Below are 27,321 nucleotides of genomic sequence, written 5' to 3'. Positions count from 1 at the left end.
CCGGGGGTGTTGGGTTACGGGCCGGCCTTTGCCGCCGTGCCCTGCCGTGCCCTGGGCCTGGGCGGGCCGGGTGAAGAGGCTGAAGAGCTCGGGATCTTTAGCTGTTAATTTGTGCAGTCTGGGCACTCGCGAGTTTGTTACAGGTCTGTCCGGAGCGAGAGTACTGACCCTCCGGCTAGCGGGGAGACAGGGCAGTAATGTCAGGCTTAGCAATTATGCCTCTCCTGGGCTTTTTAATACTTCTAAACTACTAACGCCTTCTGTTACAGAGTTATAAAAGTTAACTCTGCACGTTTAGCTCTTTGCTTTTATTATGTTTTGCCATCCAGCCAAAATCCAGACTTTTTTGAAGGTGTAAAGAGCTGTAGCAATTCAGGTGTTTTCTCATTGTCTCCACAGAAATGCGGCTTCTCAGAGCTCTATTCATGGCAAAGGCAAAGGAAAACAAAACAAGAATTTTGTCTGCACGACGGACCACCTTATGCCAATGGAGACCCGCATGTTGGCCATGCATTAAATAAAGTAAATATTTGGTTGGTTTGAAGTGGTAAATATTTCCTGTAATATGCTATGTTGTTTTCCATTTCCATTTAAATTGGTGACACTTCAGTGTGTTTGGTGTTTGGCAGACGAGCTTCTTAGAAAGCAAATGCTGTGGTTACATAGATACTGTATGTTGCAGTGGTGACGTAAATGTCACACCACGACATAAATACATGTGTCAGTATATGGTACCTATAGGCTGAGGGCTCATTTATGAGGCTGGATGTTTCAGTAGAAGAGAACATGTTGTTAGAGAAAGTTCAGCTTGTAATTAATTTGTAAGCAGTATTCAGTGAACAGTTTATTTGCATAATGAACATATCGCACACACACGCGTAGGTGACTGTATATTTCTGTCTGCGTACATGTAGTAATGTTTGTGTAATGCATGGTTGAGCTGTGCTGTTGGTTTTTTCCTTTTGAGTACTTTGCAAATTTTTTCTGTTGCAGTTCTATCCTCAGTGGAACTACAGTGGACCAAATGTTGATGGCTTTTCAAATATAAATTTTAGCTTTAAACTATTACTCCTAAATGTGTTTGAAAGCATTTATTTTCAGTTCTGAGAATGACAGCATTACATATGCTACAAAGTGGGAAAGGCTAAAATGTGACCCACAGCTTCTTATAGTGCTATTGCTAAAGCTTGGACCTCTGAAATTGACAAGTTTTGGTAGGTCATCACTTATATCAAGAGAACAATAATATACACTAGACCAGTGCTCAACGTTTTAAAAGTGAGACCGAATAGGAATGTCTTCACTTCAAGTCTTGCAAGTTTATAAACTGCATCTTTCAGTTATACTGAACGTGAATTCCTTTGATTGGAGGCTTTCTGAGGTTCTGCCAAAATACAAAATGATGGGCAAGAAAAATCACAAACACATGCTCTTAACTGTAAATTTATCATGCAGCCTTTCTTTTATGTTTCTATTATTTTTTTTAAAAAAAGGAGGATCTTAATCAATAACGTAGCTATTCCACATGGGGGAGCTAAAGTGATAACAGACCCTTGTGTCTTTTCAGATTTTGAAAGACATCACTAATCGTTTCTACATGATGAGAGGTTATAAAGTGCATTACGTCCCGGGATGGGATTGTCACGGATTGCCAATTGAGTTGAAGGCGTTGTCAGGAGTCAAAGGAGCTGAAAATCTTTCACCAATGGAAATTCGACAGAGAGGTAAACTCCTGTTTGCAGTAGCTGTACAGAAAAAGTTTGCATAAGTATTTCTGCTCGTGTTTTGTATTTTATGCTTTATGTATGGCTTTTATACTTTGATTGTGGGCTTTTCTATGATCGGTGTATGTATTTGCCAAGCAGATTGTAGACTGTAAACTTATGAGATGGGATAGTGGAACACAGGCTTATTTTGTCGCTGTAATGAATGTGCGTAGCATTGACTGTGGGTTTAAAAAACACAAAAGGAGGGCAGAGGATTTGGATTTCTGCTTTACTTAACTGTGTAGTGCCATGAAACTGGTGTTTTATCAGATCAACATCCTTCTAGTTTTTGAAGACAGAATTTAATTAGGAGCCAAAAAGATGCACAGAAAAAATTAGAGTTCAGCGAGGCAGCTTAGCTCAGTATTGTAAATAGGGCTGTATTTGTTGACTATGTTTTTAACAATACTACAGATTGTAGAAGTGATCCTTTCAGAGAAAGTTAGTCAGTATTGTGTGAAAACTGTTTTGAAAAAATAATTTCAAATACCATATGTATTGAAACGTTCAACTGCAATTTCTATTGAGCGATTTAAACCACTTTGGTTTGAAATTTTGGCAGTGAAATGAGCTAGCTTATTTTCAAGTGCATGGTGCTTTGAAAAGTTTGGATCAGCATCAACGGAGCTAGTTAATTTTTCACTCTATTTTATGTTATTTGAGAATGTATTTTGAGAAATTTTTCTTCATAACTACATATACTTATTTTCTTACCTCTTGGTTAAAAAAAAATAAATTTATGTTCTGGAGACATTTGTGCTTTCTGTCCCTGTATTAGTCAGAAGTGCCACACCTCGATGTTTTTACTCTGCGGTCACTTTTTGTAACTACTTCTCTGAAATATGGTTTGGTTGGTTTTGAGCTATAATCATTTATTTAATACACATCAGTAATTAGTGCATAGCTTCAATATGTTCAGCTTAGGCTTTTCTAAAAAAAATCAATAGAATGGAATAATTTTAATGATATTATGTTGATCTTAGTGGGCTAGACCCTGTGCTTATTGGAACTGTTCCCTTCAGCCAGAGAATTTGCAGAAAGAGCAATTGAGAAACAGCAATCCGCCTTCATTCGTTGGGGTGTAATGGCAGATTGGGCTAACTCCTACCGTACATTTGATCCAAAGTATGAAGCAAACCAGCTGAGAGTCTTCCATAAAATGTATGATAAGGTACGTCAACCTTCTGTGGAAGTGCCTTGTAACATGTCATGATTTTCGATTCTCCTAACTTTTCTTTTTTCTCTTCTTTTCCTCTTTAGGGTTTCATTTATCAGGACTATAAACCCGTGTTCTGGTCCCCTTCAGCAAAGTAAGAATCAACTTGCTCTTTTGTCGTCAAAACTGTAGCAAGGATGTCAATAGCTTTTCGTGTTCAAGTGCATTAACTTATGTTCCAATGTCTACCCAGAACAGCCTTGGCTGAGGCAGAGCTTGAATACAACGAGCAGCACGTCAGTCGTTCTGTGTATATGAAATTTCCCCTCTTAAAGTCACCACCTAAGCTGACTTCTGTAATAGGTATGACTTCCGTGTAGATTTTTAAGACTGACAGCTTTTATTTTTGTTATAATTTTAAATAAAGTAATTCTAATTTACGTCTGTAGATGGATCATCCCCTGCTAGTGTGCTAGTCTGGACCACGCAGCCTTGGACTGTGCCAGCCAATCAAGCAGTTTGTTACATGCCAGATTCAGCGTATGTGTCTTTAATTTGGTTCAGTGATCTGCATCAGTCCTTGTCAATATTTATCAGCAAAGTTAAAATGTTCTGGACTACCATTACATTTCATTTAAGGCATCTTTTTATTGGTTTGATTTGTCTGGTTTGGGGTTTTTTGATTTATTTTTTTTAAGTGATGTAATTATAAGCTTTGTTCTTATCTCCATTAGTATATTAATTTCTGCTTTTGTTTTTGTGGGCTTTTTAAAGTTATTTCTTCTTCCTGATGTTATGTTATCTTGAAATTCCTTTGAGATTTATGAGCAAATGGGACATGTAGATCTTAAAACATATTTTGCTGTCTTTTAGAGATGAAGCGTTTAAACAATTTGTAGCTTTATGGTATTCTTAATTATTTAGTATCACAAATATATATTTGCATTGTAGATACTCAGTTGTGAAATGTACAGCTACGGGCGAACACTACATTTTAGCTGCAGATAGAGTTGAATCTACAGCTGCTGTTTTGGACACACAATTTGAAGTTATGTCAACGTGTAAAGGTAGATTTTAATATTGTTCATCTTAACTTGCTTAAAAATTTGCTTATAAGTCCAAAAACTGATTCAGTTTTGATGTTTTATGTTGTTCTGGTGTCTTTCCATTCTTTTTCAGAGGGGAAAAAAATTGTCCATTTCTATGCTGAGTAATCTGTTTTTTACCTGGTGATAAAAATACCTGGAGGTGGTGTTCTCACAAGATCCACCTTCTTGAATCACATGATTTGCATATAATATGAAAGAGTTGGACCTTCTTGAGAGGATACTTAGTATTAGTACCTGTTCTTTCTTGAAATGAAATTTAGTATTAGAACCTGCTCTTTCTATCTTCCCATATGTTCAGTAATTATTTCTATTTGTTACTATTCTGTATTTGTGTACTTAACTGACAGCAATTCCTAAATATGTTCTAGGAAGAAAGTGTTCAGTGAAGGCTATTTTCTCATAGGAAGCATTTTTTTTTAACCTTAAACTGTCACTAGCTTCCTTCATGCTCACGCTGTACTTTATTTATTTGTATGTAATTTAGAGAATTGAAATGAATTGTTTATGATTAATGTTAGTACTTAGTGGCAGAACTAGGAATATATCCCAAATTCAAGGTTTTTAGTCTACTAAATCATTACTGACATCTGTTTCGGAAACACTGAGGTAGTAGTCTCCAAGGAATCGAATGTGTGGAGTGCCTCTAGGTGGAATGTCGCTACTAATGGCACACCATTGTCCAAGATAGAAGAAAAACCTTTTTTTGAATGAAATAAGAAAGTGCGCAAGATAGTAGCACAGAGAATTTGAAAACATTTAGATGGGGACCCACAAACAAGATAAAGAAGTAGTGTATCTCAATAGTATCCCCTGTGTACACTTCCTGATCAATTGTTACATTTCTGCTCTCTGTTAAAAGAAGTTGAATAACTGAATGGTTTCTCTATTTTCTCTTCTGTTTTTCTTTTTGGTTTTTTTTTTTTTCCTACCTCCAGGTGCAGATTTAGCAGATGGTTCTTGTGCTCATCCCACAATTCCCGGCAAAGTCTCTCCTCTGTTACCTGCAAATCACGTGACAATGGCAAAAGGAACGGGATTAGTTCATACAGCCCCAGCTCATGGTATGGAAGACTACAGCGTAGCTTCCCACCATCAGCTGCCCACGGTATTTTATTTTTTCAGCTGTTGCTCTTGATTTCCTGCAGCTGTTTGATCATGTGCCCCTAAAGTCGTGGTTGTAATTTGTTCATGGAAATTGAAAATGTTTTGAAGCATTCACTTAAATGTATCGCTAATTGCCTGCAGAAATGCAGGACTGACCTTAAAAAAGTGTGTATCAAAATAAAAGGATGAAGTTTTTCGTCCATCTCCTAATTAAAGCTTACAGGGAAGTGGTAGAATAGAATCCGCTTTCTCTTCTCTCTCTGTGTCGTCGTTTTTTAAAGGATAGCACAGACAACAATTTGCAGATAGGGGCTCTCAGTACTCAGAATTGGCTTTTAAAGCTCTATTTTGCGGACTGGTAAATCACCAGTTGTGTAGGTCATTATCACTTTTATTTTGCAGAGAAAAAAATAAAGGGAAAAACTTGTTTTGTTTTTAAACACGTATATAAATACAGTTTGGTTGTGCATGATCAGTTAGTGTTTGATGGAAGTGAAGATGCAGGGTATCATTTCAAAACCTGATCATAAATGTATTTCTGGTTGGTTTATTTCAGGATTTGGGTTTTCTGGGGGGATGGTTTCATTCATTTGGTTTTCATTGCTAATTTGAAAAGTTACTGAAATGCAAACCAGTGACTTGATGTGAGACAGTTGTGGTGTAACTGCAAAGGAAAGGGTGCTTGTTTCTTCTGATAGTTAAATTTGACCTGCCTGGTAGATTACTAAATTGCAGTTCATTAAATCTGAAGTGTACGTAGATATACAGGTGCAAGAAAAAGTATGTGAAGCGTACATCTTGTGCAGAGCAAACTCAAAAAGTTTGAGTGGTTTTTATCAGTCAATGTAGCGCTAGTCCACACCTCCAATTCATTTTCTTAATGCTTTTTTGAAGTCAACTCTAAGGGTTCACTTACTTTCTCCACTCGCATTTTGAATGTTGAATGAGCGTGTTCAATAAAGACATCAGAATTGTTTTTCTGTTATCTTGAACACATTATATTTGTCAATATTCTTGACTTAGATGGCAGTTAGATCACATTTTATGACAAATTAATGCAGAACACTGTGAAATTCCAAAAGATTCATGTACTTTTTCTTGCAGCTATAACATACTTTGCTGTTTGTCAGAAAAGTAGTTACTCAACAGAGTTGCTTAGTGCATTTCTAAATACAAAAAAAGTAATTAATTGCCACGTGGCATTTTATTGACATTATTAACGTTTATTTTTAGGATTGCCTTGTGGATGAAGGTGGGTTTTTTACTGTAGCTGCGGGTCCTGAACTTCAAAACAAGAATGTCCTTGAAGAGGGGAATGAAGCTGGTGAGTATTTGATGATGAGCCATTTGTTACTCTTACACAATTACACTCCTGCAGGTGTATTTTGAGGGTTCACATAAATTGAACATGTTGTGAACATGGAAGACAGTGTGTTGATCATGGAGAGGAATGAATTGAGGTTAAAACAGTAGCAGTATTTTCAAGCTGGATTTTAATCTTGCTTCATTTTTTCACTCAGTCATTCAGATGCTTCAGGCAGCTGGGAGTTTGTTAAAAGAGGAGAAATACGTGCACAGTTACCCGTACGACTGGAGGACTAAGAAACCAATGATTATTCGTGCCAGCAAACAGTGGTTTGTAAACACAGCAAGTGTGAAGGCTGCAGCACAGGTATGGGATTTTGCTTTCTTATGGGACAAGACAGCTGCTGCCATTTGGAATCAGCAAACCAGTCTTACTATAGCTCGCTCCAGAATATGATCTTCTTTAGAGCTTACAAACAGTAGTTGAAAAGTGTTAATTATTTGTAAAAGCTATGAATGTTATGGGGTTTTTTTGTCAACATATTGTCAATATAATCCAGGATAAATACGTTAACTGATATATTTGTACATTTTATTTACAGGAGGTATATATGTTTCTTAGAGCTACTGCATTTTTTTTCCCCAAAATATTTTTTAAATGGCAATATTCTAAGGAACTAAATCAGAAGAGAAAACTTTATCACTAGTAAAATTACCTCTGTTGTTACGGTAGTCTTGCATGGCCAGCCATCTTCTCTTGCTCCCCTATTAATTTTGCCACAGTCCTATTTTAAATAACTTTAAAACATGGGGGGTTTTTAATGTTGCAGCACTCTTTGAGATTACTTACATCCACACAGAAAACTCAGACCAGCACCTTATGCTGTCTGGAGTCATTTTATTTTAATGAGGGCATGAGGTGTTTGTTCTATACTCATCTTTACCTAGAACGAAGGAAAACATGATGGTTATTCGGTGAGGTTGAGAGTGGTAGCCCACACTCTGTGAGACAGGCAGCATGCATGAGTATTAGCCTGCATCAGGAGCACCATAGCCAAGAGGACTAGAGAAGTGATTGTCCCACTGACACCCTGAGTACTGTGCTCAGTTTTGGGTGCCGCAGTATAAGAAAGACATCGAGGTGCTGGAGCGGGTCCAGAGAAGGGCAATGAAGCTGGTGAGGGGTCTGGAGAACAAGTCGTATGAGGAGCAGCTGAAGGACTTCGGGCTATTTAGTAAAAAAAAAAAAAAAGAGGCTGAGGGGAGACCTTACTGCCCTCTACAACTACCTGAAAGGAGGTTATGGAGAGGTGGCTGTTGATCTCTTCTCACAGTTTACAGCCGACAGGACAAGAGGAAATGGCTTCAAGTTAAGCCAGGAGAGGTTTAGGTTGGACATTAGGAAAAACTTCTACACTGAAAGGGTCACCAAAGACTGGAACAGGCTGCCCAGGGAAGTGATTGAATCACTGTCCTTGGATGTCTTTAAAAGCCATCTAGATACAGTGCTCAGAGAGATGGTCTAGAAGTGGACCTGGTAGAATTAGGTAACAACTGGACTTGGTGATTTTGAAGGTCTTTTCCAACCACATGATTCTATAATTCTGTCAAGGTGGGTTTTCGCAGTAGACAACAGTGGAAGACAAGGATCTATTTAACTTCAGGCAGAGATACTGATGCCATTTCTATCTCACTTCAGGGTGCATCTGCTAGAGAAGCAGAGCTGGCAAAAAGGTGTTGGTTGCCCTGTGGGGAAATGTGCAGTCCGTACAGCGCTCTAAGCTGACGAGTGACGTGCGGTGAAGTGAGCAAAGTAAATGGGACGGTTGCCAGAGAACATGTTATTCAATAGTGGGAGGGGGAGTACAGATCTCTGCTTTTTGTTACTGGTAGCATAAACAGTGCGTGTCTGAATGCCGGAGCATGCTCAGCAATTCACTGTCTACTTTACAGGATGTGCTGAAAAAAGTGAAAGTTATTCCTACGTCTGCAGTGAACAGAATGCTTGAAATGCTGGACAGAAGGACGTTTTGGTGTATATCGAGGCAAAGATGTTGGGGTGTTCCGATTCCTGTTTTTTATCAGAAGAACACAGGAGAATGCTTGATAAACAGGTATTTGCCTAGCTTTGTGTACTGAAAAACGGAAGAATGAGCACTGTGTGTTGTGCTGTGGTTGCACAATATTATAAAACTTGTAACTAGTTAAGTATAAATACATGCTTTTACTTGTAATTGTTTATACACAGAGCTAATTAAGCCAGAAATTAAAACAGTCGGAAACTCATTCCTGGAAGTGAGTTTTATGAAAGAAATAGGAATTAATTTGGTTAGATATTTAAGTTACCTGAAAACTCCCCTTGATAGTAGTTGATGCTTTTGTCCCTCATTTTCAAGTGAGTTGTCAGTAATCACTGACCTTTACATTTAGGCAAGGAGTAAAATGCAAGTTGTAGTTAGAATAGATTGAAACTCTAATTGTAGCACTGTAGATGGAAAAATACAGGTATTTTGTCAAAATAGCTTTTTGCAATTGAGTAAGTGACAGTGAGATATCTCAAGAGGAATAACAGTGCGATGTGCAGCAAAAGTAACTGCCCTTTGGCTCAGTGTAAAATTAGTGTTTTTTAAGAGCCAGCCTCAATAAATATGTGATTTGGTACATCTAAAGCTTCAGATGCTAGCCTTATTCTGCCATCTTTTGGTTAATATTGCAAACACTTTGTTTTGGGAATGTGAGGCAACGTAATGCAGAGGAAGTGCAAGCTATGCTTTAGAACAAGAAAACTCAACCAAACATGGTCCTTTTCTGTCTTTTAAGGAGTCCTAGGGTTCTGGTTTTACCCCTTTGAGAAGATCATCTAAGAGATGATTTCATAACGATTGTATTGTGGAGTTACACATTCCTTGTTCATTTCCCTATTAATTTTCTGTGTAACTCCCATTTTATACATCTTAAGCTTAGAACCGTTTGTGCAAGTTAATTATAGATAATAAGATTGCATAGCTAGAGGTGTACTTAAGTAGTGTTGCAGAACTTTTTTTATCTTTTATTCTGGTGTTGAATAGATGTACTGCAGAGTCCAGCATGTTTCCTGGAGGCTGGACTGAGCACACAACGATAGTAAGTAGGTGAGGCTTAGGGTGTGGAGAGCCAGGAATGGACTTTAGGCAGTTAAGTCCTTAGCTTCACCTAGTGTGGCTGGGTGTGTAGGTGCTCAAATGTGTACTTTGACTCTCTCACAGTAGGCAATAACTGTGAGAAAAGACCACGATAACTGTAGCCGTTTATAGTACCTGAGTAATGCTGAGACTCGTCAGGAAATGAATGGATGGAGGCTCTGTGGGGTGCAAAATCATTTTACCCGCAAAAATTGTTGCCGTATTAAAAAGTGTATGTTCACATAAAAAGATTAACAATTTGTGAGGAATCCTTCTTGTAGTCTGTCTGTAGAGTAGGCTTGAGTGTGTTAGTTGTGCTCATTTAACACTGATAAATATGTTAAATAAGACTGTGACAAAAAACACCTCAGCACTTGGCAGTCAAACTTGAAGGGCACCACGAAGTGGAAGCTCCTTCAGAACATAGAGGAGCTCACTCAGTTGGGCCAGAAAGCATATGAAAAGTGAGATGCACATTAATTCCTTTAGGTTTTTATAAAATTACCTTGAAAGCCAGTGACCTGTATTAAAAAGCGTGTCTTTTGAAAACGTTTGAGCTGTGTGAGATTATTGCTGGAATTGTACAGTGGTAGTATTGGGCTGATAGTTAGACTAGATGATCTTAGAGGTCTTTTCTGACCGTAATGATTCTGTGTTTGGCAATCAGTGTGTTTTCATGTGATGAACTCTACAATAGTTTAAGGGCTTGACTTTTGTGTGTAGGTACAGGCCCAGCAGTCACGCACGTACGTGAATGAAGAAAGGGCAGTGTGGCATTTCTGGTTAGAATTGATCTCGGGGGGAAAGAGAGGCATTTGGGGAGGGGGGAAGAGAGAGAGATCCAATATGCTTGAAAAGTAAATTTATTTCATTTGACTGACAGCTTCTGATTCTCATTTATAATCAGTACTCTTTACTTCTAATGTATTTTACAGTAGAGGTGAAATTTTCAAAGAAAACTCTAAAATGCACATCAAATATTTCAAGTTAGCTATAGCAGATTTCTGTAACCAGGGTAGGAAAAGTGCACAGAATATTGGCCTATAGAAATGACAGGCAAATGTAGAAAGCAGTCTGTCAATTCATAGGTCATTTTCCTGGACACCAGTTCTTAATGTAACAAACAGCTAAGCCTAAATGTTTCGTTGCATTTGCGTTATTTTGAAAATCACAGTAGGTTGCTGATGTATTTCTCACACTTAAGAATTTTCATATTCAGATTGTGCGAATAATTAATATAATTCAAACAACACAAATTAACTTACATTTTGAAACAAAATCTATTTTCTTATCTTGGACGATGGATAAACGTGCTTTCAGTAGCAGCTGCTCTGGAGTTTTTAAGTGGCTATCAAAAGTAACAGCATCTCCACTGGAAGTCAGTGTAGTCCACATGGAGTTGCTGTTACATATGAGAGCACCAATGGTCGATCTTGAGTGATCCAGTTTATCACCTGTAAAAAGACTTTTTAAAAAAAAAACTAAAAGAAAATAAGCCAACTATGTTTTCTTCTGCGAGAGTTTCCCCTGAATTTGTCATGTGGAAGGCTGCAGAAAGCTCCTCTTTGAAGATGCAGCCATTTGTCTCCTAACAGAATATTTTGCCCGTGCCAATCGTACAGTCTTTCTGAGCTGAAAGCCAAGAGCTCGGTTTGTAGCCTTGTAGGCAGCAAGTTTGATGCAAGGTTTCCATGAGTCTTCCTGTTGCTGCAGCCCCCATAGCCCTAAAAGACATTTGATCGTGTGATGCTTTTGTCTGTAGTTATAAATTCAATACACTCCTGATGATTAGGTTCTTTATGTAGCGTATACCACATCGTATTTCGATCAGGAATTAAGAAATTATTATAAAGTAGCAAAACGCTATATGAGAGAAAAGTGAACATTTTTTCATTATGGCCAGTTTCAATAAGAATACGGAGGTAACATTCTGTGCGGTTTTTTTCTGCAAGCAAAACCACGATTTTAAAGACAATATATATATGCACAAATGAACGCTTATACTGTTTGTCAGCTTTCAAGATTTAATAGATTTTGAGATGAAACGTTCTGATTCTAGGAGATTCTGTAGCTCATGGAAGAGAAGAAAGAGCTCCAAAAGTAAAAACAGAGATTTGTATTTCCGGTAGTAGCTCAGACCAGGTAACAAATGTGAGATATATACTTTAATCTGACCTCATGCAATAACTTCTTTACAAATTCGCTCTTCAGATATTTGTAATAGTAAGTACTATTGTAAAAATTAGTCTAATGCCTGAGAACTTTTGTCCCCTTCTCCGTGACCGTGATTAACAAGTAACTTAAATTTCTGACAAAGAAAAGCCCAGCCCATTTTTGAAGCAGGTCTACCCTGGGCTCTTATTTACTTTTTAAAATATTAAGACATCTCAGTGAGTCGTAAGCAAAAGCAACTTACTGTAACCTAAATACTTACTGGTTACTGCTCAACGGTCGCGTGAAAAAGAAGATAACTTGCCCTCTTTACTGTTGTTTGAAAAGAAGTGGAGAGCACATCAGGCGCTGTATTCTTCTCCTCCCGACTACATCTTAATGCTGCCTAATTTCTGTTAACACGTTAAGTAAGTGTTCAGCATAATCAATACCAAGCTTCAGGGTGATTGGCTGGTGTCATGGTAGCGTGAATTGCCGTAGGGGCGTCAGTGTTAAAACGTAGCGAGTGACACGTAATGCAAGTTCTTCCAGATAGCGTATGAATACGGGGCAAAGTTTTACAATGCTGTTTATTGCAAACTTGGTGAATTATCATGCTCACGTTGAAGCCTGCAGATTATAAAGTGATGAGTAGTTATTTGAGAAAGGTGTTTTTTCACTTGCACCTTGCATAAAAAGTACTTTGCAAAAAATCTTTTTCATTACAAATACCTTAAATATAGCAATTTCTCTCACTTATCATACTTAATTGTGAGGATCCTGGGAAAAGGTTAGAGGAATATGTGTGTGCGTGGGTGCGTGTATGTGTGTCTTGGGTTTTTCAAACTGTCGAGGAAAAAGTACATGTTGCAAAAGTATCCTGGAAGTCTTTGGTCTTAACTGCCTCCTCTTATAAAATACTTGCCTGTTAACGTTCACTGGTATTCCTTAGGGAAACTGAATATATTTTAAAAACCCATCTAATTTTTTTTTTCTTAATTTGAAACTCTGATAGAATTTTGAGAATATTGGTCAATAACAAGTTGACGTTGCAGTTGTTGACTCCTCATTTCTTGTAAGTGATTGATAACACAAATCTGATCTTCTTCTAGGTGTCTGAAAACTTTTCTCCATAGCATAATCACAAAAACGTGTCCTTAAAGTAATTCTGCCCTTCATAAATGAACAGTGTAAGCCTTTGCATTACGTAGCGATACACTTAGTAAAAGGTTAGTCCCTGGTATGTTTTGTAGTGATGGTGTATCTACAGTGGCAGACAACTGTTGTGTGGCATTGGCAATACTTACTTACTGTAAGCGAAGGCTGTCATTTTATGATGGTTTCCCAAAGGACATTAATAGCAAGGTTTTGTTTCCTTCTTGTCCCTCCACCCACCTCTGTTGGAAAGGAGAACAGCTCATCCTCACTACAGGTATTACAGCTCATGGTAACGTGGTGTTCCAGGTCCCCCTTCTTGTTAATATCTCCAAATATTTGTGTGATAGGCCTGACCTTAATGGATAAGAAATGTCAATGCAATTAACGTCACGGTGTTAGAGAACAGGTGGCACTACAGGCTCTGTCTCCTTTACTTAAAGCTTAAAACATCCAACAAACTGAGATTTCTGCTGTGGTCAGACTGAATCCAGACAGCTGCTGAAAAACATTGTTTGTTAAGGGTATATTCCTGTATGTTGTCCAAGACAGCTGTTTGGTCTGTAGCTTGATTTATTACCTCTTAAAAATCCCTCTGAACGTTGATATCATCAAATACCTGTCAAATGCTTTAATAATGTATAGGTTGAAAATGAACTCATTGCTAGAGTTTATGTCCCTCCACTGAAGTGAAGTGTAATTCCAACGTGGAAGAGTTACGTGAAAGACAAGTTTAGTTCCTCTTTAAATTTTCTACTTGCTTTATGAGGCATGCTGGTGGCTTTTTTTACTAGTTATGGGTGTGACTCTTGGTTAGAAAAATTTTCTGGTTCTAATTTGATGCCAGAGCCGTGAGCTGAGCACTGAATTGCTTCTTCATGAATCATTCAACATGTACTGACTTTTTATGTGGTTATAAGCACGTTGTAGGGTAAATCATCCTCTTTTTAATTTAGCTGTTCTGTCTTCTGCTGGTGACTTCCATGGGCAAGACATGGCCAGTAATAGGAAGACATGAGACTGTGGAGAGAGCTCTTGAAATATTCACTTAAAGACAACTAAGTTATCCGTAATTGTCTTTAGAAATACACCAATGGGGTTTTTTTGAGAAGAATCAAATATGGAACCTTCTGTTGGCAAGGAGTGAAAAAATAGTGTTGTGCATTGCTTTTTGTAAAATGTCACCAGGTGCTATAATCTGTGTCATCATTGATTAACTGATGATTGATTGTTTAATACAAAGCTGTTGATCTATCATTGCAATGTCATTCCCACAATCAAGAGCAGAACCACATTTTCTTCTTCGTGTCAAACGTCATGTCATGCAATTAAGTAATAGTTTGTTCTACATCTTCTTGGATAACATGAGTTTTTCATGCTAAAGCTCTGTGTGTAATAGTCCACTAAATGTAGTGATGTAGCTGAAATTATTAATTGTTCAGAAAAAATATTGTGGTGATACAAAAGTGAGTGATGGCACAAATTATCGTTAGACCCTTAAAGAAGATCATTAGACCGTATGCCTTGTGTGTTTTCAAGATAATTATGCCAGACCATTATTTTACATTTTCCCCTTTCACAATATTGTGTTAAGTTAGTTAATTAACTAAACTTCAGTTTCTTCCATTAAAAATAAAATTCTGGTGGCTTGGGTAACATTGTAGTTTTAGTTTAAAGTTGTCAGGAAATGATGATCAGCTCTACTCCTTAAAAACAACAGATATCTTAAAAACCACATCTTTAGTAGGTGTTCTGTGAGTCGGCGAGACAAAGTGTGTGGGGTTTGTTTTGTTTCTTAAGCTATCTTCATTTATTTCTAGACTTGGCATTAAACGATATTAAAATCAATTTCCCCTAGCTCTGCCTATTGGAGACAGTGATCTAATGTGTCATAAGTAGCCCACAGAACACCACGTTTTGTGGTTGCGTTATATGTTCACATCAGATAAATACTTTAATTTTTTTTTATTTTTTCTTATTTAAATAGTATCTCTCTTTCAGGACCTTTGTCCTGACTGGTGCTATACTATATGAACTTGTGTATTGCGTTCAGAGTGTATGTTGAATACTCATTTACATCACTCCTCTGCCAGGTACAGAAGTTTGTTTCCCATATTATTGTGATTAATATATTTAAAGATACTTTTCTCACTGTTTAAAAAAATGTGTTGCAAAAAAGGGTGAATCCAGGCAACAGGAAGTCTTACGTGCACATTATTTGAAATGCTGCTGTTTCCCAACTCTCAGTTTCCAGGTCAAGGTCAAGAAATAGCAAGTGAAAAGGATTTTAGAAGTTTTCAAGCTGCCGACATCTTTTCTGACTGCCCAGCTATTGAGCGTTTGCAGAAAAAAAATATTTTCAAATACACGTGGATATCTGAATGTCCAGGTTTTACACAGGCCTACCTATCTTGGAAGGCAGAAAGTTCTGTGGAGTCTTGTCTGGATTAGAAGCTGGAAAATGACAGTTTTAAATAACTTGATCTTTTTATCAGTATATCTCACCACTTTAGATCTGAGATACTTGTAGAAAGGTATGATTAACTGATCAATTCATAAACTCTTTTTTTTTTCCTTGTAACCCAGTGAAACTGTCACAAATGTCATCAAAATAGTGGAGCAGCAAGGAACAGATGCTTGGTGGACCCTTCCTATTGAACAACTACTATCAAAAGAGGCTGTAGCGAAGGTAATTTTCTGACTTCAAATACAGAAGGTGCTTGAGACCGTTCAGGGATGGGAAATAATATAAAACCTTCATATATTTCTGCGATCCTTTTCTGTCTCGTACCTTCATGCGAAGGTAACCTGGGAAAGGAATGCTGAGAAATGTGAGATCCGAGTACGGCAAAATACACTCAGTCAGATCTGTGCCGTTAATTCAGGGCAGAGATCTCCGGCGTCTTCCTTGTTGCTCAGCTGGAAAGTGACATCCTAATTAACCAAACTGTGAGCCCACATATTCATTAAGTCTTTGCAATTAAAAAAGATTAGACTTTTTATTTAGTTCTTCCTAACTTTTTATTGTTCCCTTAACAATTGTGCTCTTAAGCTAACAACACAACCTGTAGTGTTACTGTGCCATCTCAGTTTTATTGGTAATTTTTGGTTATTCTGTTTTGTGTTTTCATTGGTAACTATATGAAAACTTGTGAAAAATTATCTAAACGATTTTGTGTTCACTCACAAAGTTGGCGATACAGCCTATACAAAACTAGAACCCCAGAAACCAAGCCTACTTTATTTTTAGCTTTGAAAAGCATTGATAATTCTTAGTGTTCTTTTTGCACTATTTAATAATTGTTTTTCTAATAGGCTGGTGGTCATGATGTTTTGGATTATGACAAGGGACAGGATGTCCTAGACATCTGGTTTGACAGTGGAACTTCCTGGGCCTCTGTTTTGGAAGGTACAGAGCTAATAAGTTCATCATTCTTCTAACATACTCAGAGGACAAAACGGAACTTTTTGCACGATGGTGTTGGTATCGGCTAAACTGGGTTAGATCATGCCAGCAGCATGGTTGTGGCTTCTTGTAAAGGTGCCCTTGCTTGTAGGGTTTGGTGTTGGCAAACTCACTTTCAGCATAGTTAAGTGGAGATTTTTCTGATATTCTATTCTAGCTGGTTCTGCCATGTGGCACACCATCTGTCTGGTAGTCACAGCATGCTTGTTTCACGATCTAACGGCCAACGTACTTCACTGCTAGTTGGTAACTCTTTATTTTTGGTTAACAAATTTCAGTTTGTGCTTGTGCATGCCATTTGAAGCAGAAGAAAATTGAGATCAGGTGCTGAATCCAAGTAAATTTTATAATTTGAACAGTCTAGGTGTACTTTTTCACTTCTGATTACTTTATAAAGTAGTTTACTAACTAAAGTAGATTACTAACTAAAGCAATATATTGTGGCTTAAAATGTTTATATTTGTTATATGCTATTTATAGCTCCTACTGCCAGTAGTTGCTACTCAGCAGGTAGCAGATATATATATATTTGTAGAAAAATATATAAATTATACACCATTTGCCTGGAGGATAGCCCAAAGTCAGGAGCCCTTTCTAAAGGAGGAGTCTGGTCCCATACATCAAGTCTGTTGGACTTTAGACCCTCAGTACACAATTGTGCGATAACAATCTTGTTGAATTATAAAACACGTTAGTACCAGAGGTTTTATTTCTTAGCAACATGGTCAGGGAACAGTACCATCAGCAAACATTCATTTGCTAGAAGAACTTTATGTACATTGAAGTTCGTGCTCTTTAAAAACGTTTCTGGTTTGGTTTTGAAAGGTGCAACCAGGTAATGGTATTTTATGCACAGTTACATGCTCACATGTTTTAAGGACTGAACACCTCAGTATGCAAAAACTACCTCTAATCATGTGTTTTATGAGGAGCAGCAGAATCAAGAGTCTTGATTCACTGTTCATTTGTGTTAGGCTCCCATATGGATTTTGTAATGTCTCATAAATGTTGGGTCTTTCACAGTGCGGACTTCGTCTTTCTTTCATGGAACCATTAAGAGTTCCTCTTCTCTATCTAGTCATCTGTTCTCATGGAACTTGCTGGAACTGGGGGTGTGTAAGGCACCTTCTTCTGCTGTCTGACATGACTGGAGCAGCCCCACTGGTTCAAAAGCTGGGGGAAGGACTAAGCAGCAGCATGATCTTGTAAGGCTCTGTCTTCAGAAATGACACAAAAGTTGTGTTACCTTTTTTTCCTGTGTCATGGAGGCTCCCGGCCGCTGCCAGAAGTGGAAGTACATTCTCAGTGATTCATGTGAAATTGCTGGTTTAATGTATCCCTTAGGAAAGATGTGCTTCGCAAGAGAAGTTGTCAAAGTAATAGTTTCATCTTGTATTTCCCAGTGTGCTCCAGCTTTTAAAACTCTTTGCAGAACTTCTTCCTGTGTCAATAAAAATAATTGGCAAGACTTACAAACAGGCTGAGTGGATTCTCTTCCAGAGAACTTTCAGGGGAGGAAAAACAGGTGAAATCCCTGGAGAAGTTCAAAATGGTCTAGAGAATGTTGTGGTAGGAAGAACCTCCCGTGCCTTAAACTCCTGGAAGCACAGAGGTGTGTGGAAGCTGGTGTGCCACCTGCGAAGCGCTCCCTGTTAATTTTGTAGTAAAAGATGGGTGATAACTGCAGTTACTGCTCCTCTTCTCATGGTGTCATGCATGGCAGTGGTTCTTCTGCAGCACAGGAACTAATTTCAGGGCAATTGGAGAGTGTAATAGATGGCTAAATCTGTGTGAGACTAGTTTTTATAATTTACAGATTATCAATCTCTCTGTTTAGCAGGAATAAAAGGCATTGCAGATTGCCATGCCAGTTCTGATCTTGGAAAAACAAATCATTCTCTCCATGTTTCTGCAACTTTGGGGAGCTTAGGCCTGAGTTTTTGCTAGACTTGAGCTAGCTGTGTCTGAGCTTAGTAGATGAGATGCAGCGGTTATAAAATTCAGCCCTTCAGCTGACGGCCACACAGATTGCTTTTAAAAAATATGGCAGGTTGGGAAGAAGATGGGGAGAAGGAAGAAGAGGGACAGATTCTGCAGCGTGTGGGTTTGGAACAGGTTAAAGGAATTGCTCAGTGACCTTGAGCAATGACTGCATGGGTACAATCATATTTCCAACACTTGCTCTGCTGTGTTTCCTACTAGAGACTGAGCATAGGAAATTGCTTGAAGTTGCTCTTTTTTCATTAAATTATGACTGCCTGCCTTTTTCCAGCCTAAGTGTGTCAAAGGTACCACTTCTAGCTAAATGACAAATTAACGAAACGGTTCTGTGGGGCAAGTAGGAAGGTGTGACTTACACACTGAGATCAAAAATTTACCTACCATAGTCACAAAACCAAAAAATGTACAGTTTATGACTAGATTGCGTGTAAAATATTAATTCTCTTGCACCATGGAGAGCAGATCCCCAAGTGCAACATGCTCTGAAAAAGACACTGAAGTTTTCTGGGGATACTGTTTGCTTTGGAAATGCTCTGTTTACCTAACACCGTTTTCACTGAACAGTTTATTATTGTGCTGTCTAATCTTATTTGTCTTGTGCTACACATGCCTCAGATATGTTTTTTGAAAGAACTGTTTGCGTATCCTTTTGTGCAATGTTCAGTTCACGTTCAGCTGTTTGATAGCACTTACTTCAGTAGCTGTCTTTGGACTATTCATTTCGAAGAGTTCTCTCTTAATTCTTTTACAGGTCTTGACGTTTTCCTCATGAGCAGAGTGCTCTTTGCACTCCAACCTTGAGATAATTATTTTTCAAAGTATTTCATAGAAAAACGCCGGCTGGACTCTATTGCGATGTGATATAAGATTAGTAAAAGTCACGCAGCTTTTTGCCCATAGTTTTATATCACTATGATGGTAGCTTTCAACATCATAACTTTTCCCCCATCTTATTGGCTAATATTTAACTGAATGAATGTGATTATTTTACAGCTTACCTATCTAAGTGTTTAAACTTTTGTGCTGACTGAGAGACTTGCATTTATCTTAGCTGATTCATTTCTGGCATTAAAATACAATATGTTTAATCTAAAAGTCAAAGTCTGTAAGATCAAAGATAGGGAATCCTGAAATCCAAACCAGAAGGATCATAAATTGTAATTCTCTTTAATGACCTACGCACTATAGCTCGGTGTAAAATAAACAACCGGAAAGTCTCTTCTGAGTTGCTGGACATAGTCTTCCATTTACAAAGAAACACATGCACTGTTTTAAGTAATTTTTATAACCATTGCAATTTTAGTGAAACTGAGGTAGGGAAGCTACACGTGCACTCAGAAGGCAGGCTCTGTGTGTGCAAAACCCCTGCTTGTATTTCACAGAGGTAAAATATTCAGGTTTCTAACAACTTTGTGAGCTACATTAGCCAGCTTGTCAGATGTGCTAGTTCCTGTCAAAAGCCCAATACAGTTTGTTTGTAATCAGGTTTTTTTGTTTAAATTCTTCTCTAAATTACTGGCATTTCCATGAAAAGTTTGCTTCCCTGAAAGTAGTGGCTAGTAAACTAGTTGTAAATAACTAATATTCTGTCACAGAGTTTCCACTGCAATTTTCTTCCTTGCCACAAATACTCTTTTACCTTGTCTTCACAAGTATTTTTGCAGTCTGTTAATACAAAGGCTGATCCCTACTTATTCTCCTTTTAAAATCCAAACTCTTTGCAGGCCTTCTTGAAGGAACAAACAAATGTGTTAAAAACTCATAACACCCACCCACACATTTTTCCTTTGCTAGCTGGAACTGTATGGCCTTGACCTTTGTAATGTTGAACTTCCTTTTATTGCAGGATGGATCTAAATATCGAAACTTCCATTAAGTTAAACAAATAAATCAAGTGTGTCAGTAGAAAGAAGCATTGTCTCGTGGTCCTAGGAAGAGGATAAAAAGAACTAGTAGATAAAAACTGAGTAGAGAAACTTTTCTCTGGATATCTGGAAAATTCCAACCACCTATCAAAACTGAATTCCTGCCAAGTGCATGTGTAATTTTGCACATTTGAGGGCTCTGACTTGCACATCCTGCTGTGCTCCACGTTATTCTTGCTCTGATGGTGACCTGTCTGGGATTGTTTTGGATGAGGAGGGACTTCTCGAGTCAACAAGTCACGTACCTTTGTGTGCTGTGACAGAATTGCACCAGTAAAGCCACCAAAACTTTGCTGCTTGTTTTCAGTCTGCTGGGAAAGCCGGGTTTGCTCTTCTGCTGTTTGTGTGCGGTCAGCCAAGACCCGCTCCATGGGCCTTGTCACCTGTCTCCTCACTAATGCCAGCAAGTACTCCTTAGCTCCCGTTGTTCTTCTCTAGCATTCCCCTTTTTTTGTCGTTATAGGGAATAACACCTCCACCTGGATAAGCTAAATAAGCCAGGCTCCTCCAGACTCCTTTCTCCCACAACCGGCTTTGTGTTTTCCACACTGTCATAACCCTTTCCTGAAATTTTTAATCTCCCTGGAGCACCAGAGACCAGAAGTGTAAATTCTGTCGCGGGTGACCTGTGGTCACTGCCAAAGCTTCCCAGTCTCCTCTGAAAATACCTGATGCCTTGCAGAGGCCAGTCAGGCACCTTATGTCAGTGACTTGTACCCTGAGTAATTCCCAGCTGGCGAAGTTTCAGGTTCTAGCGTAGATTTTTAGTAATTCCAATTTCTTGAGTCCTTCAGTTTGTTTAGCAGCATTTGGAAAAAAATTTTGAGAACTCTGAAGTGCTCTGAGCATGATAGCTTCTGTTTTTGTAATTTATTATTTTGGTTTTAGGGGGGAGCGGATTTTATTTGTTCAGTTTTGGAGTTCAGCAAATCTTGGATTTTAAAAGAAATTGTGATGCTAATGAATCACTTGTAAAATGTTCAAGTAACCATACACCATTTATAAAAGTAACTTATCTACTGGGTTTAAAGAGCAGAGTAAGTTTCACTAATCACTTTCAGAGATTTTCTGTTATGTGTATTAACTATTTGAAGATAGAGGCTGATGTTTTAAACAAAATCTTCTGTTTTTAAAGGTGCAGAGCAAAGAGCAGATACGTACCTCGAAGGAAAAGACCAGCTGGGAGGTTGGTTTCAATCCTCTCTATTAACTAGTGTGGCAGCAAGGAAGAAAGCACCATATAAGTAAGTGAATGGGTTGCAAACACGTTGCTAGTTTGTTTAATAAATTTTGGGCTTTTGGTAGGGTGGATGGTAGTGTATAAGCAGGAGATATCAAGCCATTACTAAGCATCTCATTTATGTTCTTATATTTTTAGTGTAAGTTTTTCTCAGATTAGGTTGTAATGGATTACGGTTTAATTTTTTTCCCATCAGAATTTAAATAGATGTTTGAGTTCTCAGTCATTCAACTATATCCTGTTACATTATCACGTTCACGTCTGTTCTTTCACCATCTCTCCCATAATCAAAAGGGTTATTATGGGAGGTGCAGTATGAAAATCCCTTAAGATCTGTGATTTGTGAATCAAACATCAGGCTTTAAGGAATTCAAAATCACCACCGGCATGTCTTAGACCAGAGCTGTGACATACTGCTTGTCCTCTGGAAGATGAGAGCAATAGGAAAGGGTAATGTGGGTCAGTGGCGAGGAAGCCGTGCAATTTCAGGAAATGTATTGGCTTAAAGAATAAATAATACTTTTAATTCATCTGAAATATGTGCGTCCTGGTTATCTGCCAACAAGTCTGCTGCTCTCATGCCAAAATTAAATGAGGAAAATGCAGTTGTGGGCACTACTTGGATGGTAGCACAGCGTTCTTGTGATTGGTTGAACTCAACAGATGAAGCCAGAGGCTTATTAAAACGGAGGCTTTCTATGTGTTTTGATCTAGGGATATCCTCATTAGAAATCTATTCTTAACATAGATTTTTATTTTTTTTTCACTGGGATTATGTTTTTACGGACCTCTTTTCTTCAGGACTCTGGTAGTTCATGGATTTACTCTTGGTGAGAAAGGGGAGAAGATGTCTAAATCTATTGGCAATGTGGTTGACCCCGATGTAGTTATCAATGGAGGCGAAGTAAGTCAAACTCTTGAGTTTCTTCAAGTCACTAGGCACGGTTTTTCACTTACCAGCTCCTGCAGCTTGCAGCATGTTTTTTCTCTAAACAACTGTCTTGTAGCGGGATGCTGTAAGGCTTTTCAAAAGACTTTGGCTGTGCTGCAATTCTGTGCAGGTGAAGTAAAAACCTGGAGTTGTTTTGCTTCAGCTGCAGTGCCAAAGAAAACCCCAACTCATGCCTTTGTTCTGTGCTTAGGAAAGAAAAAAAGCATTATACAGAAGCTGTAGTTTGGTTCCCTTTTACTTGGGAACACTGTCGATGGAGTGATGGGAGGGGGGAAATTTAAAATAATTAACCCTTGCTTTAAAACTGACTGAAACCTACAAGTTGGGCTTAGCAACAGAGCAGTCAAAAGCAGCAGTTGCACGCCAGCAGTCTGTCTGCTCTCAGCCATGGCTCTTTAATGGCTCTGGAAACTTCATTCTGTGGGTGGCAGGTTGCACTGCAGGTGATGCTCTGAATTTTTTTTCTCCTCCTCACTCCTGCTGTTGCATTTTCGGAGGCTGCTAAGCAGATTTTGCAACTCTGTAGATGAAAGAATCAGTCCTTACAAAGACTTGCTTAGCTGATCCAGTAAAACAGGAGAGAAGCCATATTCGGAGTTCAAAACAGGGTGGAAAAGAGTGTGAGAGGGGGAAAAAAGAAAATGTCTAGTTATAAAAACATTAACACAGCAATATTAAATAAAGCGCTCAAAGGGTTCAAAGCTGTTGAGTTTCTCTCAACCTGACTGAGTTCTAGCATTGCCTGCTGCAAGTAGATCTTGTAGTATACATTGAGTATATCTTGTATTTTGGGCTTTAACAGTAAATCTTGCTGAAAGAGGGTGAAGGCCTCCAAACCCCATGGCCCTTGGGCACACTTCTAGGTGTCATCACAGCACCGACACTAGGGAATTGCGCTGCTCGTCGTGTTGCAGGACCCCCGGCAGCTTTACTCATGTGTCCTCCTATCTCTACTCTAGGATCACACCAAGGATCCTCCGTACGGTGCCGACGTTCTCCGCTGGTGGGTGGCCGAATCGAATGTTTTTACTGAGGTGCTGATTGGGCCCGTGGTACTCAATGCGGCAAGAGATGATATCAACAAGGTCAGAGCCAAATATGCTCACACTCTCCGTTCTCGTGGCAGGTCCTCTTTCTGTTGGGGTTTGTGCTGGCTGAATAGAATTTGCCACAAAGCTCCTCAATCTTTAGACTAAAGAACGGGTTTTTTCAAACTCATTTAGGTAGGTGCTGTTGCTTTTTATGTCTGTGAATCAAACAGTAAGGGCAAGACTAGTTTTTGCAGCATGCTTTGGTAACAGCCAGTCTTTTCTATAGGTCCTTTTCACATATATCCGTGATGCTTTTGTAACTATTCATACATTCATTTTGAAAAACAGCTGACTTCAGTAAAGTTGTCATAGAATATTATAATTCTGTGTTTCATCTCAAGCGCAGACCATTAAGGTTTAATTTTCCTGATTGGTTCCTAGCTTCGGAATACACTCCGCTTCATGCTGGGAAACGTGGCTGGCTTCAATCCAGAAACTGACTCCATCCCTGCTTCAGAGATGTACATAGTAGATCAATACATGCTCCATTTATTGCAAGATTATGGCAGCAAGGTAGGGGTAAATCATATCTGGATGAATTTATGTAATGTTTTTCATTGGTTCTCCACTTCAGTGAAGGGTGTGTGTCAAGTAGACAAACTGTTACCACAAAGGCTTCTTTGATGCAATGTGCACTCCCTTAAAAGCAAAGTCTCTCTCTCAAAAGTTGAAATGGGCATAATATTCTTATCCTGGTTTTGACATCGACAGGTTTTTCCCCACTTGCCCCGGGCCTCAAATTTGAAGTCTTTCGAGACAGAATAGGATATGTTTAAAAACAAAACCACAAAAAATAAAGCAAAAATACCCACCCTCCACCAAGCTTCTAGAACTTTGGAGATCTGTAGTTCAAAATTTAGAAATTTCTATCACTCAGAAGCATTCTGTTGAATGAGAAAGCACAAGCATAATTTCTGGAGTTCTTCCTGTTCTCTGCCCTCAAATTTGCAGTGAAATTTTATCTTTGTCCTAATTGTTAACTGACTGAGTATTTCTTCCTCCTCCAACAACCTTTTAAAGAAAAGATTCTCCCAGACTTGTGTGTCACTCATTACAGTTTCTGTAAGTTCAGGTTCATCAGGGGTTGTCAGTGTCTGCTCTGTGATGAAAATTGAGACTCTCTTCTTCTCTCCCCCTCCCAGGTTACAGAAGCATACAAAGAATACGATTATAGCAAAGTTGTTCGATTATTGCAAGCGTTCTGTTCCAGAAACTTGTCTAACTTTTATTTCAGCATAATCAAAGACAGGTAAATTCATTACTGCTGCCTATAAAATGGGAAAAAACAAGTTAATTAACTTGAGATGGAGGTAATAAGATTCCAGGCAGTAGCCGAGTGAGAACATTTCAGAGTTACGTACTGTGCTTCAGTGCACTAAAGCTCACTGGGTGAAAGCCAGCCGAGCTTTCACCTAGTATTTTTGTCATCAGTGTGCTTCTCTATATTCTGTCCACAAGGGGCATTGAATCATTCTGAAACGTAATCAAGCGTATGCATTTAGAACAAGTTTTAAAGAATGGTACTTGGATCTGTATTTCTACCTGAAGTGTGTGCATCGGAGTTTGGGAAGGTAGAGAAAAAGGCTTTTGGCACTTACCTGGGCAACCTAATGCCTTGCGCTGATTAAAAAAAATATAAGTAAAGAATCCCAAGGATGTGACTGATACAGTAAATTTTGAAAGGGTTATTTTATGGGGGAAGGGGGTAGAGGATTCTACTGATGGAGTGTTATACTGCCCTTTAGTTTCCAGAATGGAAGTAAAGAGGGGGGAGAGGGGAGAAAAAAGCTCTAATGCCATATTTTATAGATGAACCAGAAAAAAGGGCTAACAGAGCTGCAGGCTCACCTCCTGGAGGAAAGGTTCTCTCCTGTACAAATGAAGCAAATTACTGCCCCATGTACAAAATCTCCCTTCCTATCACAAAATGTGGCTGTGTAGACAAATATGCCCATCCCTGTGCCACTGTGCTTGTCTGGGAAGGGCAATTAAGAAAAGCTTTCCTTAGAAAGGCAAGCTAGGTCACACTTCTGCACTTTCAGCAGCAGTCCTGAAAGCGCAGCTCTTGAGCAAGAACGGGAACATGAGCGTACAAATACTTCTCAGCTTTCATCTTGGTCTTGCAGGCTCTATTGTGAAGAAGAAAAAGATCCCAAGCGCCGTTCGTGTCAAACTGTGCTAGCAGAGGCTTTAGACATTGTTGTCCGATCCTTTGCACCAATTCTTCCTCACTTGGCAGAGGAGGTTTTCCAGTACCTGCCTTATAAGAAAGGTAAAGCAGGGATAAATTCTAAGGAGTTCTTTTAGGGTGCTGTTATCATTGCGCAGTTAAAAGGACTGCAAAGACAGAGCTACAACGTTCTTTTTTGATTCATTTAATAAATGCTTGAATAGGAAGAGAGTAAATTAAAGATTCCTGCTTGCTTTTCTTTCAAGACTCAGACGGTGTGTTTCGTACTGGCTGGATTAAGGCAAGCTCAGCGTGGAAGAAGCCTGGCATTGAGGAAGCGATAGAAGGTGCATGCGCAATGAGAGACTCTTTCCTTGGGTCCATCTCTGGCAAGAATGCTTTGGAATACGAAGTTGTCATCGTAATTGAGCCTGGATTGCTCTTTGAATTAATGGAGGTAAAAGATGCAACCAAGAATAGTGGCGTCTGGACAAAAATTAATTTCTGTAAACTTTCTTCTGCTTTGTACTTGCCAGAAAAATTGCAGAATGGTTGAGGTTGGAAGGGACTGCTGGAGATTGTACGGCCCAAGCCCCTTGCTCGGGCTGGATTTAAACATTACGTGCATGTATTTAGACACAGGCATCTGTGTAAACAAGCTTGTGCTTTCTTCATGACAAAGCTATGACAGCTAGTGCAGTCACATACACCATAATTCTACTTTTCCTTTAACCTTTTTTTAAGACGAGGATGCTGAGGAACAAAAGCAGGTTGTGAGTCTGAACACTAACTTTCTTCCCTAGGCACTGCAGGCTGAAGAAACTTCGAGTGTTTCCCAGCTGAATGAAATAATGATGGCTTCCCAGACAACGCTGCTGAGTGAGCTGCCTAAAGAAACGCCTTCAGATGCAAATATCATCAAAGGGACCTTCCTGATTAACTTAGAAGGTAAGAGAACTCTTCCAGCCAGGCTACATAACGCTGTGGTTCCCTTCATGTCTGGGGTGGAGTGCGCTGACTCCACCTACCTGAGTTCAGTTGAGGTGCTTGCTTTGACAGGTGGCGATATCCGTGAGGAATCTTCCTACAAAGTTATAGCCCTACCGGTTGCCAAAGCAAAATGCCCTCGCTGCAGGAGATACACGGCCCAGTCCTCGAGCACTCCCTGCCCACGGTGCCTGAAAGTCATCGCTGGACACGGGAGCACGTGAAGGTGAAAGGCCCGTGCACAAGCTGCTCCCAAGCGTGGAGAAGCATACCCAAGTGGTGGCTAACCCAAAGGCCTGTAGAACCAGATGCTTAAGCCCCAGCCTGAGCAGAATTATCATGGGGCTTTTTTTTTGGGGGGGGGGAGTGGGAAAACTTATGTACATACACCTGTGTATATCACTTTTCAGCTTAATAAAAAGGGTGGTTGAAAATAACCCATTTGCTTGTTTTTAGCAGCCTGTGTTCTTTTGAAGTTTGCTTCCATTTAAGTGAAACTCCATGGTAAAAGAGCTATTACTTAATTTTTCTCCTGTCAGCAGGTAGTTCTGCAGAACCCCAGAGAACCCACCCTTCGCTACA

The 27,321-nt window shown here is 39.0% G+C and overlaps 1 protein-coding gene across 1 annotated transcript; it reads left to right on the top strand.

Moving 5' to 3' along the window:
• Nucleotides 1–399: 399 nt before the first annotated feature.
• IARS2 (isoleucyl-tRNA synthetase 2, mitochondrial) lies at nt 400–27,069 on the top strand (the record flags this gene model as incomplete). Its single annotated transcript, XM_009871773.1, has 22 exons — nt 400–522; nt 1,568–1,724; nt 2,789–2,937; nt 3,027–3,076; nt 3,176–3,285; nt 3,372–3,462; nt 3,874–3,989; nt 4,967–5,136; nt 6,369–6,459; nt 6,656–6,807; nt 8,394–8,554; nt 15,494–15,596; nt 16,223–16,316; nt 21,435–21,543; nt 22,341–22,443; nt 23,451–23,576; nt 23,964–24,095; nt 24,725–24,831; nt 25,709–25,854; nt 26,019–26,209; nt 26,556–26,700; nt 26,812–27,069. Coding segments are annotated over 22 exons (2,778 nt in total), but the record flags the coding sequence as incomplete, so codon positions are not given.
• Nucleotides 27,070–27,321: the final 252 nt, after the last annotated feature.

This window comes from Apaloderma vittatum, unplaced genomic scaffold (assembly GCF_000703405.1).
Source record: "Apaloderma vittatum isolate BGI_N311 unplaced genomic scaffold, ASM70340v1 scaffold15546, whole genome shotgun sequence".
Classification (NCBI taxonomy): domain Eukaryota; kingdom Metazoa; phylum Chordata; class Aves; order Trogoniformes; family Trogonidae; genus Apaloderma; species Apaloderma vittatum.
This window is presented reverse-complemented; position numbering and strand designations above follow the sequence as displayed.